The following is a 14,087-nucleotide window of genomic DNA, read 5'->3' on the forward strand; positions in this document are numbered from 1 at the left end:
ACCAGCATCTGCCTGGGAGAAGTTTCCCACAGACAGTCTCTGATTCCCATGGAGCTTATCTCAACTATGCACAGCCTATCTCGCTAACAAGCTAGACACTGGGAATCTTCCTTTCTAATAGTAGGCCAAAGCCTGTTTTCTAGTTTGCAGACATGAGAACTGGGAATATTCACTAACTTCTCGAAATACAATGGTCTTCTGGTTTTCCAACCACAACAACTTCTCTCCCAGAGCAAGTTCTTCAATCTTATCTCCCTATGTTTTCTGGCCCTTGTGGTCATGCTTTGTCAGTGCTGGCATTTCTGAGCCACATGGCCTGCACCAAGACATTTTACACAGGAGGCATGCCCATCAAAAATGGACATAGGGTTCCTGTATGCGTCACATTTTTTAAAACCGGGGAACCAGGCATTTTGAAGAAGTTGGGGTTGAAGATCTTGTAGAAAAAACGGGGTTGGTTTTTTTTTTTAACTGTAAGTTTAAGAGAAAAACTAACAGTGACTAAAAGTAGCTAAAAAACTCAGTTAAGACAAATTTTCTATTTCTTTCTGAGAAAGTCATACTGCTTCATGACTCCATCTTCTTCTGAGGACGGCAGAAAAGGAAGTGAGGGGACCCGCACCACGTGCACGTCTAACAGACAGAACAGAATGAGATTGCGACTGCGCTTGCCCGGTGTGGGAAGGCACCACTAGGCTAAAAATCTCCAATTGCTGGCAAGAGGACGCACTGACACCTGAGCGGAGCACCCACAGGGACACTTCTTGAAAAAGAATAAGCAAATATATAATTAAAGGAAGCCACAGAAGAGCTCTTTTTAAAGTGAGAATCCTTTTTTACCATCGTATGCTTCCTCCTTCCTATGTTTGAGAAGTTTCACCGCATCAACAAAGCTTTGAGAAGCATAAGAATCAAACAGCAGCACAGTAAGAACTAGACAAAGGAAGCTATACTTAACAACTGCAAAGAACACAGAATTGCTCAAGAAAAGCCTAAAGTTTTTTTTTAAAATGCTACTACAGGAAATCTGTAGGTTGAATTATGGCTATACAATGCAGAAGCTTTTTTTTTTTTAATAAAAAAGAAAATAAAACAGTTACACATCTGGAAGAATATGCTAGAGGAACTGCTTTTCAACCTTTGTGTTGTGCTTCCCAAAGGCATTGCCAGTAGTATCCTGGTGGGTTGCAAGCTTGTTCCCATTCTCCTAATCCCTAGTCTTCTGCTGAAACAGATTTGTTCAGCCACTTTGCAACTATTACTATTCAGATGCCAAAGGCAACTCATAAAGTATTGCAACTATTCCTGTGACACCAATTGTGAAGCACCAGTTGTGTGAACAGGCACAAAAGATTCTGGGGTGCATTTGAGCAAGATGGGATATGAGTTGGGTCACAACACTAATCAGGTACGCAACTGAATTGTCTTCCTTTGTCTCCCATATACTTTTTGTCTGAGTGTTTGCTGTGAAAATGGTACATTTTGCACAACTCTAATTGTAATTACTCCTTTATATGTAACACAAAGTCTTTTAATATGAGCAGACATCTGGTGATAGAAATTTCAATACTGTCATTAGACACAGGGGGTGCAGGAAGAAAACAAGGTTCTTCAAAAGAATTTTCCTGAATTTTGCCAGTAATTCTTCCATGATTTTTTTCTAAGGAACACAGGAAAGATCAGATCCCATCACTTCTACATTAAGCAATAACTCCAGCTGTGATTTCTATACAGTGATTGCAAAGCTTAACTACCATATGAACAGAAGGTCTTGATTCACTACTTATGGGAGTCCTCAAGAATGCAAACTTTGATTCTCACATGTGCAGTCACCTTGTAGTAATTTTAAAAAAAATATGCAGAAATCTGTTTTTGCTTGAAAAAAGAATACAATATGAGCTCTGCATTGCTACACAAAGTTTATAAAGCTAAACAGAATACACTAATTTAATATCCACTATTCCTAATGATAGCTAGATTAGATAAATCCCGGAGATCAACAATTGCCAGCCATCTTCAGGTTGGGTGAACTATAAAATCTGTCTCAAAATTAACATCTGGAATGTTTAAATTTTTAATCTAGAGTTCGTCTAATATCACTAGATTTTTTAGAAATTTTGACGAAGTATCAGCTGCACAAACTGTCCATGTCTATTCATGAATTCATTTTTTTAGCTAAATTCAGTCAACAGTTCTATTTTATCCATGAACATAAATGGGTGAACATATCCTAGGTGACAGGAGAGGAATCACATGATGATTACCTGTTGTGTTCCCTCCCTCTGGGGCATTTTCTTGCCTGCCATTGTCAGCAGACATGATACTGGGCTAGATGGACCTTTGGTCTGTCCCAGTATGGTCGTTGTTATGCTCTTAACATGATGCTAATGCTATGAATTCTGGAAAACAACATTTAGTTAATCCAGTATGAAAAATATGCTATATGCGTAGTGCTATATGCGTATGCTATATGTGTGTTCCTTTTTTTAAATTGTATCCTTTGGTATATATGGTTGTGACTATTTTCTTCCATTATTTGATCTGAGGAAGTGGGTCTGGCCCACGAAAGCTCATCATCTAATAAACCATCTTGTTAGTCTTTAAAGTGCTACATAGTCCTGTATTTTGTTTCATTTCAATGCTGCATTGTATGGACTGTGTCAATAGTGGGACATAGTGGTTTTCTTGCCATGGATACTGTCAGTATTTAGATGGAAGAGGAGATTAAAGAAAGATAATTGAAAGCCTAGTGACAGATGGCATTGTGAGCATGAAGATGAAGGAGCTGTGAAAGGGATGTGAAATTTAACAGACATGGTATTCTTTCTGTGGAGGAAGTTACGTGTAGACAGGTGTGGCTAGTTCCTGCTCAGTAGAAAGGCAGAATTCAAGTATGTATCCTGAGCATACTGGGGTATCACTCCAAGGGCTCATCTAGACTACGGGGAACGGTCGAAAGAAGATATGCAAATTCGGTGGGAATTTGCATATCTTCTTCTGATCGCAGTTTCAAAAGCAGAGTTTTTGAAAGTGAAAGTAGTTAAGAGGTGGATTTTTTGCTGACCACCCCTTTGTCGAAAAGCAACGTAAACCTACTATTTCAGGAAGAGTGGCTTTTAAACAAGGGGGGGGGGGGGGGGTTGTCGAAACAGCCACGTCTTAACTACTTTCACTTTCAAAAGCTCTGCTTTTGAAAGTGCAATCAGAAGAAGATATGCAAATTCCCGTGGAATTTGCAGATCTTCTTTCAACTGTTCCCCGTAGTCTAGATGAGCCCCAAGAGACCAGAATTAAGGTTGTGCGGGCACATATCTTAACTTTTTATTTTCCAGAAGTTGAAATTTGAAATATCCTCTTTATTTTTTGTTTCATAATTCTGAGTTTTGCTAAACTTGGTGTTCTGAAAGGGCACAAGATATCACCTGGGAACCTTAACTCTGCATTAACCAAGTTTTGGCCATTGCATCCCCTAGTCTTTTCCACAGAAAGAGAAATCTTGCTGCTAGGAATTCATGGTTATTTAGGAGTTGTTATTACCAGGTAGGCACACAGCTGTGATACTACTGTGGACAGGTAATGTTAATAAAAATAAACATACAGCTTTTCAACAGTAGACTGCAAGAAGGGAAACATCATTATTCCCATTGTAAGGATGGGAAACTGATGCATGGAGATGTGAAGTGACTTGACCAAAGTCATGCAGCAGGCCAGTGGCAGAGGTAGAAATAGAGTCCAGGTTTGCTGGACTCACTGTTTTCTCCACTAGACCACACATTTGCTGTGTATTTCTAGGTACTCCCTACAGCCTGTACACTTCATTATAGTGGAATCACTATATTTATGCTTCAAAATATTTAGAATGTGTGGGGTTACTTACAGGGCTGGTGAGAAAAATTTCAAATACGCTCTGTCTCCCAAGAACTTTGTTACATAACATTAAGTGCCTTAATAACCCCCTGAAAACGTGGGGGGAGGGGAAAGGGAGAGTGGACAGGGCAGGGTCCCCTCCTCTCATTTGCTGTTTGGCTTGTACTTAACATGCTCACTAATGCTGTTGAAGCCACTGTCCTCAGTCACCCCACTTCCCAACATCGCATCATGTACAGACAGGCCCTCTCAGAGAATGACAGAGGTCCAGGTCACTTTGAGTTTAGAGGCCCCTGCCCAGCCCTAGCCCCAGGAATTATTTAACTTCTCATCCACAGGGTCATACTGAAACTAAAAGAATATATGAAAATGAAAGCTTGAGACATTTATTTATTAACAATTAAGTTATTATACCAATAGCACGTATATTAAAAATGTAAACTTCTATTGTGAGTTTCCACTGCAAGCAAAACTCTTCATTTTAGAAATGCTTTTCTGGCTTTGCAGTATGCAAATTTGTTTATAACTGAAGAAAAGTCTAATTTACGTGCAACATCACTGTAACGTTAAGCATTGAGAGCCCATTCAAAAGCTCTTGTCCCATGGTAGAACGATGATAGTTCTTTACTTGTTTTAACACATTGAATGTGTAATCACCTGCAGCCACTGATGCAGGGAGACTGACAAAAATACATAATGCAATTGTGGTATTAAGAAATACAGTTGACAACTGAGATCCAATATTTCTTGAAGCAGTTCTTTTGGCTCGCAGGCCGATTTAAAGTTAGTGGAATGTATGTGTTTCAGGAAGATGATCTTGTCACAGAGATCTCTTGAAATTCCGTTCTTATACCTTTGTTGAAACTGTTCAGCCACTGAATATAGATCTTTATCACGTAGCCTCTGTTTACACAGTGCATTTATTTTGGAATAAGCTATTCTAGAATAGTTATTCTGAAACAGCTTATTTTGAAATAGCATGTCTACGCTGAAGGGAAGCCTCAAAATTAGTCCCAGGCAGGCTTCCCTGAAGTAGAAGTGCTATCTTGATTTAGAGCCCCAGGAGTTACTAGGGAGGAATAACTTAGAATGGCCCTGGTGAAGCAGAAGTGGAGCATCTACACATGCTTTATTTCAAAATACCTATTTTGGAATAGGTGTTATTCTTCATAGAATGAGGATTACAGATTTTGGAATAAGCCGCCCATTATTTTGAAATTAGTTTGAAATAATGGAATGGCTGTGTAGATGCTTGCATATTTATTTTGGAATAACAGCCATTATTCAGAAATAACTTTGCTGTGTAGATATACCCTAAGTCTCCTGTGTAGCTCTCTCCATTTGGAAGAGTTTTTGTCAGCAGACAAGTGGAAAAAACATGATTTTCAGCATATTTCGGTATATTACTTGGACCTGTAAACAACTAACTTTCAGAAATGACTGCATTTGAGCAACATTGTTCTTATCAAGAAGTCCAATGTCAGGTTCTGATGCCACTGTTGTTATACCTGTTATGTCTTGTGCTAGTCATAAGTTCTTGCTCTTGCTGTGAAGCATCTCTGAGGTCCTCATTTTCTGCCTGCATATTCTCAAAATGGAGCACAGATTCTGCATCCATTGCTACTGTTGGCATGTCTGTGTCTTGATTAATGACCTCCTCATTTTGAGGCGGTGGCACTGAAATGTCATTTGTGGGTACAAAGTTTTCATCATCAAAAATGGAAGTGTCACTGTCTGTATGGTCACTGTCTAATGGTTGAGGTGTCTTTTCTATCAGAAATGATGTTATTGGCTTTAAACTCTTAAATTCTGCTTCACACTGCTGTCTCTTACTTGCACTACTGTCAAATCTTTGCTTCATTTTTATAAAGGGGTTCTTTCAAAACATAGTAACACACAATAAATTGATTCACTAAAGGCTAATGGATATATAAAATTTTAATTGTATATACTTCGCAAAGAATATTATATAATAATAGTTTGGGAGTGTTATTTACTATGGCCCTTATGGCCTTATTTCAACGTCTTGAAATTTCGTCTGCTAACATGTTTCTGTTATTAAATTCCTCTAATAATTGGTGCATTATTATGAACATAAATATAGGGCAATTGCTAGATTAGAAAAAAAAGTTTATTAAGCAACTATAATTAAGAGTTTATTATCGCAAAAAAGCCTTTAAAGGTGAATCTAAAACTGAATGAAGAGGTAGCTTACAGCTGAGCCTGATATGCTTATTGTATACGAAGACACATGAGAAAAAAGAGGAATATGAAAATCTCCTATGCAGAGATAAACATCTAATTTAAAGGTTAAACTCACCCTCAAACGAAGCAAAATCACTTTATGGTAACATAATTAATTACGAATTTCAAAACCTCTAAAATATGCAAAGACTATAAACAGTGTTTCGTAGCATAGAATTACTAATCACAGAAGCTATTCCATTCATGCAGATGAAAACTCAGATGTGACCAAAAAATTGGTGAAGGCCTGAGGTCCCACAATCATTTAAATCAATTTTTTGCAGGTTTATATAGCTTCTTTTGTTGTCTCTGTTTTAACTGGAAGGTACATAATAAATTAAAATGACTTGCTAGAGAAATGTCAAAATTTGAGGCCCTTTGGTCTCCTGAGGCTCGGGCCAAATGGCCCTCCTGCCCTCTCCCCCCGATAGTATCAGTGCACAGATCACCCCTACACACACCAAAATCTGAAATGACCCTATTTAAGATTCATTTTAAGACTCATAGTTACTTTGGAATAATAGCCATTATTCTGAAATAACTTTGCTGTGTAGACATACCCTAAGTCTCTTGTGTAGCTCTCTCCATTTGGAAAAGCTTTTGTCAGCAGACAAGTGGAAAAAACATGATTTTCGGCATCTTTCGGTATATTACTTGGAATCTGTAAACAACTAATTTTCAGAAATGACTGCATTTGAGCAACATTGTTCTTATCAAGAAGTCCAATATGCACTGGAAAGACTCGTTTTGTTTTGTTTTTGTTTGTTTAGTACACTCCCAACTACTGAAGCCATTTTTTTAAGAACTACTTTTGCGTGTATTTTCACAGCCATGTCAGGAAATGGCAGAACTTTTTTACTATCTCCAGCAAACATAGATATGCAAAAGATTCAAGTCCTCCAAATCTAAAGTTACCCACAATTTGGAGAGGTCTTGAGTGGTCTAACAACAAGGTTCAGGTGATCATTCCTCCTCCAGTCATGGAGGATTGCAAGAGGATTCCAAATCACTTAGACCTCTTTCCCTTTTTCATGCACAAAATGTCATACAGCTTGTCAATCTAATATATAAAGGAGAATGTGTGTATGTTTGTGCGCTAATAACTTGGACACTATATGGGTATGTCTACACTACCCTCCTAGTTCGAACTAGGAGGGTAATGTAGGCATACCGCACTTGCAAATGAAGCCCGGGATTTGAATTTCCCGGGCTTCATTTGCATAAGCGGGGAGCCGCTATTTTTAAAACCCCGCTGGTTCGAACCCCGTGCAGCGCGGCTACACGGGGCTCGAACTATGTAGTTCAGACTAGGATTCCTATTCCGAACTACCGGTACATCAGTACTATCTTGTTCGAGCCCCGTATAGCTGCGCTGCACGGGGTTCGAACCAGCGGGGTTTTAAAAATGGCGGCTCCCCGCTTATGCAAATGAAGCCTGGGAAATTCAAATCCCGGGCTTCATTTGCAAGTGCGGTATGCCTACATTACCCCGCTAGTTCGAACTAGCGGGGTAGTGTAGACATACCCTAAGAGCTACCAAACTTTGCATGGGATAACCCTTTAGCCAGGAGAAGGTTTTAAGGGACTATAGGAGGGAAACGATGAGAGACTGACACCTCTCCCCAGGGCTACACAGAGCTTGGCAGCGTGGGGAGAAGTGGCTTCCCGGGGGAAGCAGCAGGGACAGTCACTCACTAAGGCCGGAGGAGGGATAACTTTTCATCCAGGAGAAGGTTTTAAGGTACTGTGGGAGGGAAGAGATGAGAGACCGACACCTCTCCCCGGGGCTGCACGGAGCTTGGCAGTGCGGGGAGAAGTGGCTTCCCGGGGGAAGCGGTGGGGCCAGTCACTCACTAAAGCCAGCAGAGGGACAAGGAAGTGGAGGGCGGGCTCAGGCGCCAGCAGCAGGTGCACGACTCCCTTTCCCCTCCGTCCCCTCAGGCTTTTCAACTCAGTTACATCCACTGCCAACTTATATTTCAACAATGTATACTAACAAAGCGCAAGGACAGTCACTTAACGTAGTTGGAATTGATTTGGAGACATCTTACTTTTCACATGGACAACTCTATGATGTGTGTTCAAGAGTTGGAAGTGGAAAAAAAAGCACATAAACAAAAAAAATTACTTCATTGTTACACAGGTCCTTGTGGATTACAGAGGACAATTTGTGAATGTTAACATGGGTTGCACTGGAAAAGTTCATGATTATGGGTTTTTCAGGAGTCTACATTCATAGATAGTCTTGGACACTATTCTCACCAAATGTCTGTCATCAATGGAGTTAGTCTTCACAGAGATTCTGGAGAATGCTGCATACTTCCTTCAATCTTGGCTTATGAAACCAGCACGCAGCCTCACTCCTCACGCAGGCATGATTTTGACAAGTTGCCTGAGTTGCTGTTTTGGTCCCTAGTTTTCCAGTACTCGTTTTTGAGCTGCTTAATTCGCTCCCTGAACTGGTCACATAAATTAGCAAAGCTGTCAGCTTCTTTGTGATTTGCTACTCTGTGTGGGCATTCCTGGTTTTCCTGACTTTGCACCAGATATTTACCAAAATCAAGCTGTTTTCCAATGACCATGAAGCAGCACATTCTGCAAAAGGCTTTTTCTGTTCATTCTCCATTGCAAGCACAGATGGCTTAGTGCTTGTGTATTAATAGCTCAGTGGTAAGAAGGGTTAACTCCCACTCTCTGAGCTGCTAAAGTACATGAAGAGTGACAGCTTCCATTTTCAATAAAGTAGATTCAAGGTTCTTGGTACAGAGAGCCCATGGGATTGTGGGATACTTTTTGGATGTTTCAGAAATGAAGTCAAGAGGAACTACATCTACACTGCAAAGCAATATGGCTCGAACCCTGGGTTAAGGCTTGACCTGGGATCAGACCCTGCTCCTCTGCAGCTTCCTGATATGCTATATTAGTGGGATTTGTATGTGGATGGAAAGCAAGTTAGATTTGAGTCTGATTCTGAACCCAGACTTACATTGCAGAGTAAACATACACTAGATATGTCCCAAAGAGCCAATCAAATCTCTGAACTTTAAGAAAAGCTGTTTCTTAGCTGAGGGCACTCTCAGAAACCTCTTCTTCAAATGACCTCAAGTTTGGGTCACTCATTCTATCACATATCCCAGCTAGGCATCACAGACTTCAAGACAATCTAGGTACACATACAGATTTTAGAGCGCTTAAAAGAACCATCATTTACACATTAAAAATACAGTCCATGAACCTCTCCATGATGATACTACTTATGAAGTAGGGAGCACTAAACTAGTCATTAGAGCTGCTTTTAGACCATCTGTATTTGAACATTTCAAACATTTCATAATGCACACACAGTTATGCAAAAGGTGTAACAGAAATGAAATTTCACCCCTCTGGAAATTAGTAGTTCTTCCCACCCCAAACAGTAAAAAGGCCCTGTCATGATAGAGATTTTGCCTTCTCTGAAAATTTAAAAAAAAATGTAGAGAAAACTAGAGAAGGGAAGAAGGGGAAAAGTTTGATCTCTTTTTTAATGCCTGCCTCCTTCCAGCAAGTCCATCTGTTGTAGCACAGTTATTTTGGAGGCAGGTTATTTTTGCATGACCAACAGGAGACAATTATTGCAGAAATGTTGAATCAGCGCTATAAAAAGACACGCAAGTCACTATTGCATGAGTAGGAAGGGGTTCCAGCTGAGGATTTTTTGTACAAATTAACACAAAGTATATATAAAAATTGAGAATGAGGGGAAACAAAAAGGCATAGGAATATGGGTGAAGTGGAGAGAAGCCTAAAGGAAGGGAGGGAAACTGGCATTTGGGGATGGGGATTATCATTCAGTTTGCTATTCTCCAGTTTCATAAAACTTGTTCTCTGCTTCACCTTAACAGAGAAATCTAGGATTAAAAAGACGTGGGGCTGATTCTAGACACTGACCAAAGAGGACTGAAACAGCACAAGTTGCTCCATTCTGTTTTGGAATCTGAAACTAGTCAGATACCCTAAAAATCACTGATGCTTGTATAGCTGTGGTGTCCAACATGCTAGCCAGTAGCCACATGTGGCTATTTGGATGGATGAGTGTGGCTAGTTTGCTATAGCATAGCCACTATAGTGGCCACTGCTTCAGAACTGGCTGGACACCACCGCTGTACAGGAATAGCTATGGCCAAGGTATCTTGCTTCCTCAGGGAAGCTTCCTCACAGTTAGGGCTCAACTGAGCCCCAGTTTCCATTCAAAACTGCCTTCTCACATAGAATCCAGGCAACATGTAAGTGTCAATCGTTCTTTTAAAGACATTAATGGTTCATACAGATGCAATGGTGAATCAAGCCTTCTATTTTAATCACCAGCTATACCTGGTAACTGATTCAAAACACAAGTATAAAATATGTTCAATTGTACTGAGTTTAGTAAACATGCTCTATCAAAATATCGACCGCAACAATGAAAGAGCATACATGCAATTCTGACATAATTCCATGGAATTATAAAAAGGGTGAATCTGTCTGTCGGACTTCAGCAATGTGATCTTTCGGTTACATTTTCCACCGAGTAGTCATTACCTGTATTGTCCGTCTGCTGGTTTGAAGTCTTCGATCAGCCAGATGTAGCTGAGATGTTAGTTTTTCATTGGCTTCCTTAAGTTTTTTGATAGAAGATGCTGTTGTCCTTCCTACATTCTGCAGAACAGCTATCTGTTGCTGCAAGGACTTAATTCGTTCCCGCAATAAAACAGAGCAGCCTGGTTTCTGGACCATAATATTTCTTCTTTTCTCTCTGTTTACTAAACATAAAGTGGGAGGTCACTAAACTGGAAGGTCATGGCATAATTATTAATCTATTTTTAGTTTTTCATTAGTATTCCAAACTGTGGTTCTCTCAGAAAAATGATGCTAAAAACTGCTTGCAGGGTTCTATATTTATTGTGTCTCAATAACTTCCAGATCAAGCTGGTTCAGCTTACATATAAAAAAGGCTGGGGGTTTTTTCTAACTGCCAGTTCTGCAAACTCACTCTGGGATTTGGAAGTCAAACCTGATTCCAGGTTTTTCACTGATGCATTATGAACAATAAAGATTCTATAATCAGTGCTCAGTCAACAGAATTTTGTAAGGTCTGAACCAGACTGAGAATAGTGCACTCACAGCTGAACTGGCTCACAGCTGTATTGGCTCTTAAGGGCTAAAAGTAATAGACAGCGGTTAAAACATGTTTATCAGTAAAATCAATAGATTAGAGATATAAACAAACATTTCATAAGCTGAACAAGAAGATGCGATTTTACGTAATCACTATTTAGAATGGAATTTCATTAAACTAAAGGGTGAATTTTTTATATATGTCATATTTCAATAGGCACATAGTAAAACAGCGTATGACTGGGTATGCACAGTAACAGCACTTGCATGCAAACATTAGGCATGCGCTAACTCTTTGAACATCTTTTTTTCCTTTCATGACCTCGCCCTAAATGTATCTAAAATTCCTACCTTTGTTCATAATTGATGGATGAGCTGTTATGTAAGGATTGATCTTTCTCCTTTGGGAATGTGATTTCTCAATGTCCTTGTTCTGTGTGATACCCTAAATAAATAACAGCAGGACAAAGATTAAGCAGCTTTCTACTTTGACACATCTACTGATAACACTCCAAAGTTTACTGATTTGTCAGGAAATAAATGTCAGAAATCCCCAGCAAAATAAGCGGAATTAAAATGAATAAAACCATGCAGAAGTGTGGACAAATAACATTGTAATGAAAAGTATGGATTTATTTACTTTTCATGGGGAGTAGGAACATTTTTTTAAAAACGGTAAAGAAAACTACTGTCCTATTAAGATAATTTTTATAGGATCCTAACTATGGCATAATCAAGGGGATAAAAACAGTGGACTGCAATACCATGGGAGGAAATATACATTGATCATCATTAGGATGAAAGAGGTTTTAACACTTCAAGGCCTACAATATCTCACTTTTTATGACATTTAGGTAATGAGGTAATGGCTCAAAGATTCAAATGCTTGCATAGACTTTCGGATAAATCCAAATTAGACAATCTGCCTGAAATAGGATACAACGATCCCCAAATGTCGGGTTTGAGTACGCCTAAGTCTCGTGCATACAGTTTTAAAGATCTTTCCTAGAATATTTCAATATAAAATGATAATTACTTCTAGAATCTGTAATTTAAACAGGCTAATAACCTATTCAATGTTCAGTTGATGCAAGATGAACAATGTTGCTTGCCATATGCAAAATGTGATTCATTCAAAAATATATTATTAAATTCCTTGTTTTTAAGTCCTTCATAAGTTCTGAAACAAAGTTTTGTTTTCAAAATTGCATGTGTTTTTAATTTATTTTCAAATTTTTTTTTGTGTAAGCAAAGGACTACATTTCTTATATTGTAAATAACTATAATGTAAATCACCAGATTTAATAGAGTGAACAATGGTGCCCAATACACGGTAAAACTCCGATGGTCCAGCATCTGATGGTCCGGCATCATCAGGAACCCGGAAGTGCTCCGGGCAGCCGGACCATTGGAGCTGCTCTGCCCCCAGGCTCCCCGATTCAGCCACTGCTAAAACTGACCAGCGGCTGAATCGGGGACGCCTAGGGCAGAGCAGCTGGGGTGCTGCCGAGTTGGTCCCATAGCGCTGCCCCTCGGGGCTGCGGAACCCAACCCGGCAGCGCCTCAGCTGTCCCCGATTCAGCCCGGATTCAGCCGCTGCTGAAACTGACCAGCGGCTGACTCCAGGAAGCCCAAGGCAGAGCTGCTTTGCCCCCAGCTTCCTGGAATCAGCCCCTGATCAGTTTCAGCAGCAGCTGACTTGGGGACACTTGGGACAGAGCAGCTGGGGGGCTGCCAGGTTGGTTTCGCAGCACCAAGGGTTGTCGCTACCAGACCAACCCGGCAGCGCCCCAGCTACTCTGTCCCAGGCATCTGGATTCAGCCGCTGTTGAAACTGACCAGCGGCTGACTCCAGGAAGACCGGGGCAGAGCAGCTCTGCCTCGGGCTTCCTGGAGTCAGCCGCAGATCAGTATCAGCAGCGGCTGACTTGGGGACACCTGGGGCAGAGCAGCTGGGGTGCTGCCGCGTTGGTCTCGCCGTGCCAAGGGTCTGAGCTACCGGACCAACCCGGCAGCACTCCAGCTGCTCTGCTGCAGGCTTCCCCGATTCAGCTGCTGCTGAAACTGACCAGCAGCGGCTGAATTAGGGACGCCTGGGGCAGAGCCGGACTGGGGGGGGCTATGAGGGGTCTGGGGTGTCATCCCCACCACCCCACCCCAGGCCCCCGCTTCTGATAGTCCAGCAAATCTGATAATCCGGCACCCCCTGGGTCCTAAAGGTGCCGGATTATCGGAAGTTTACTGTAATAATATAAACTAATAATTTAAAATGCCACCCTGACAAGATATACATCTCCTTCAGAAACTTAAGACAGCCATGTGTGTACATGGAGATCCTCCTTTCAGCCAAAATATTGGAAAAATATATTAGAAATTCATAGCAAATTAACTGTTAGGCTGAAAACCAGGATTCTCAGTTCAAGAGATAATATCTAACTCACTAAGTACTGTAACAGTTTCCCAGCTAAACCTATAACCCTCTTTCTACCTTACTAGTCACATTTAAAAGTATCTGGCTAATAATACAAGTTTGTACTCATACAGTATTTTTTCACATAGGTTTTGAAGTACTTAACAATGGCAGGTAAGCATTGTACCACCATTTTACATTTAGTCTATGGATAGAGATTTGAAATAACTACATGAGAAGCACCGTGATCTACTGGATATATCCGTCCACTACCACAGAGAACAGAAGTTCATTTAAGTTCAGTCACTGACTTCCTATGTAACCCTAAGTAAAGGATGGTTATTTTTCCTAAAGATGGAAGTACTTCTTTGAGTATGTCAATGTGGATCTCATCTGAGACATGCAGCACTTCAAAACTGGAGATTTTTGAATA

The 14,087-nt window shown here is 40.5% G+C and overlaps 1 protein-coding gene across 5 annotated transcripts in view; it reads right to left on the minus strand.

Moving 5' to 3' along the window:
- Window positions 1-14,087, minus strand: part of CNTLN (centlein) — a 342,196-nt gene that overhangs the window by 87,772 nt on the left and 240,337 nt on the right. For all 5 annotated transcript variants that reach the window (XM_075931520.1, XM_075931519.1, XM_075931523.1 and 2 more), the window contains 2 exons: window positions 11,596-11,689; window positions 10,669-10,889 (listed from right to left, as the gene is read on the minus strand). In XM_075931520.1, the coding sequence (XP_075787635.1) occupies window positions 10,669-10,889; window positions 11,596-11,689 (315 nt within the window). The remainder of the gene's footprint in view (window positions 1-10,668; window positions 10,890-11,595; window positions 11,690-14,087) is intronic.

This window comes from Pelodiscus sinensis, chromosome 6 (genome assembly GCF_049634645.1).
Source record: "Pelodiscus sinensis isolate JC-2024 chromosome 6, ASM4963464v1, whole genome shotgun sequence".
NCBI classification, from domain to species: domain Eukaryota; kingdom Metazoa; phylum Chordata; order Testudines; family Trionychidae; genus Pelodiscus; species Pelodiscus sinensis.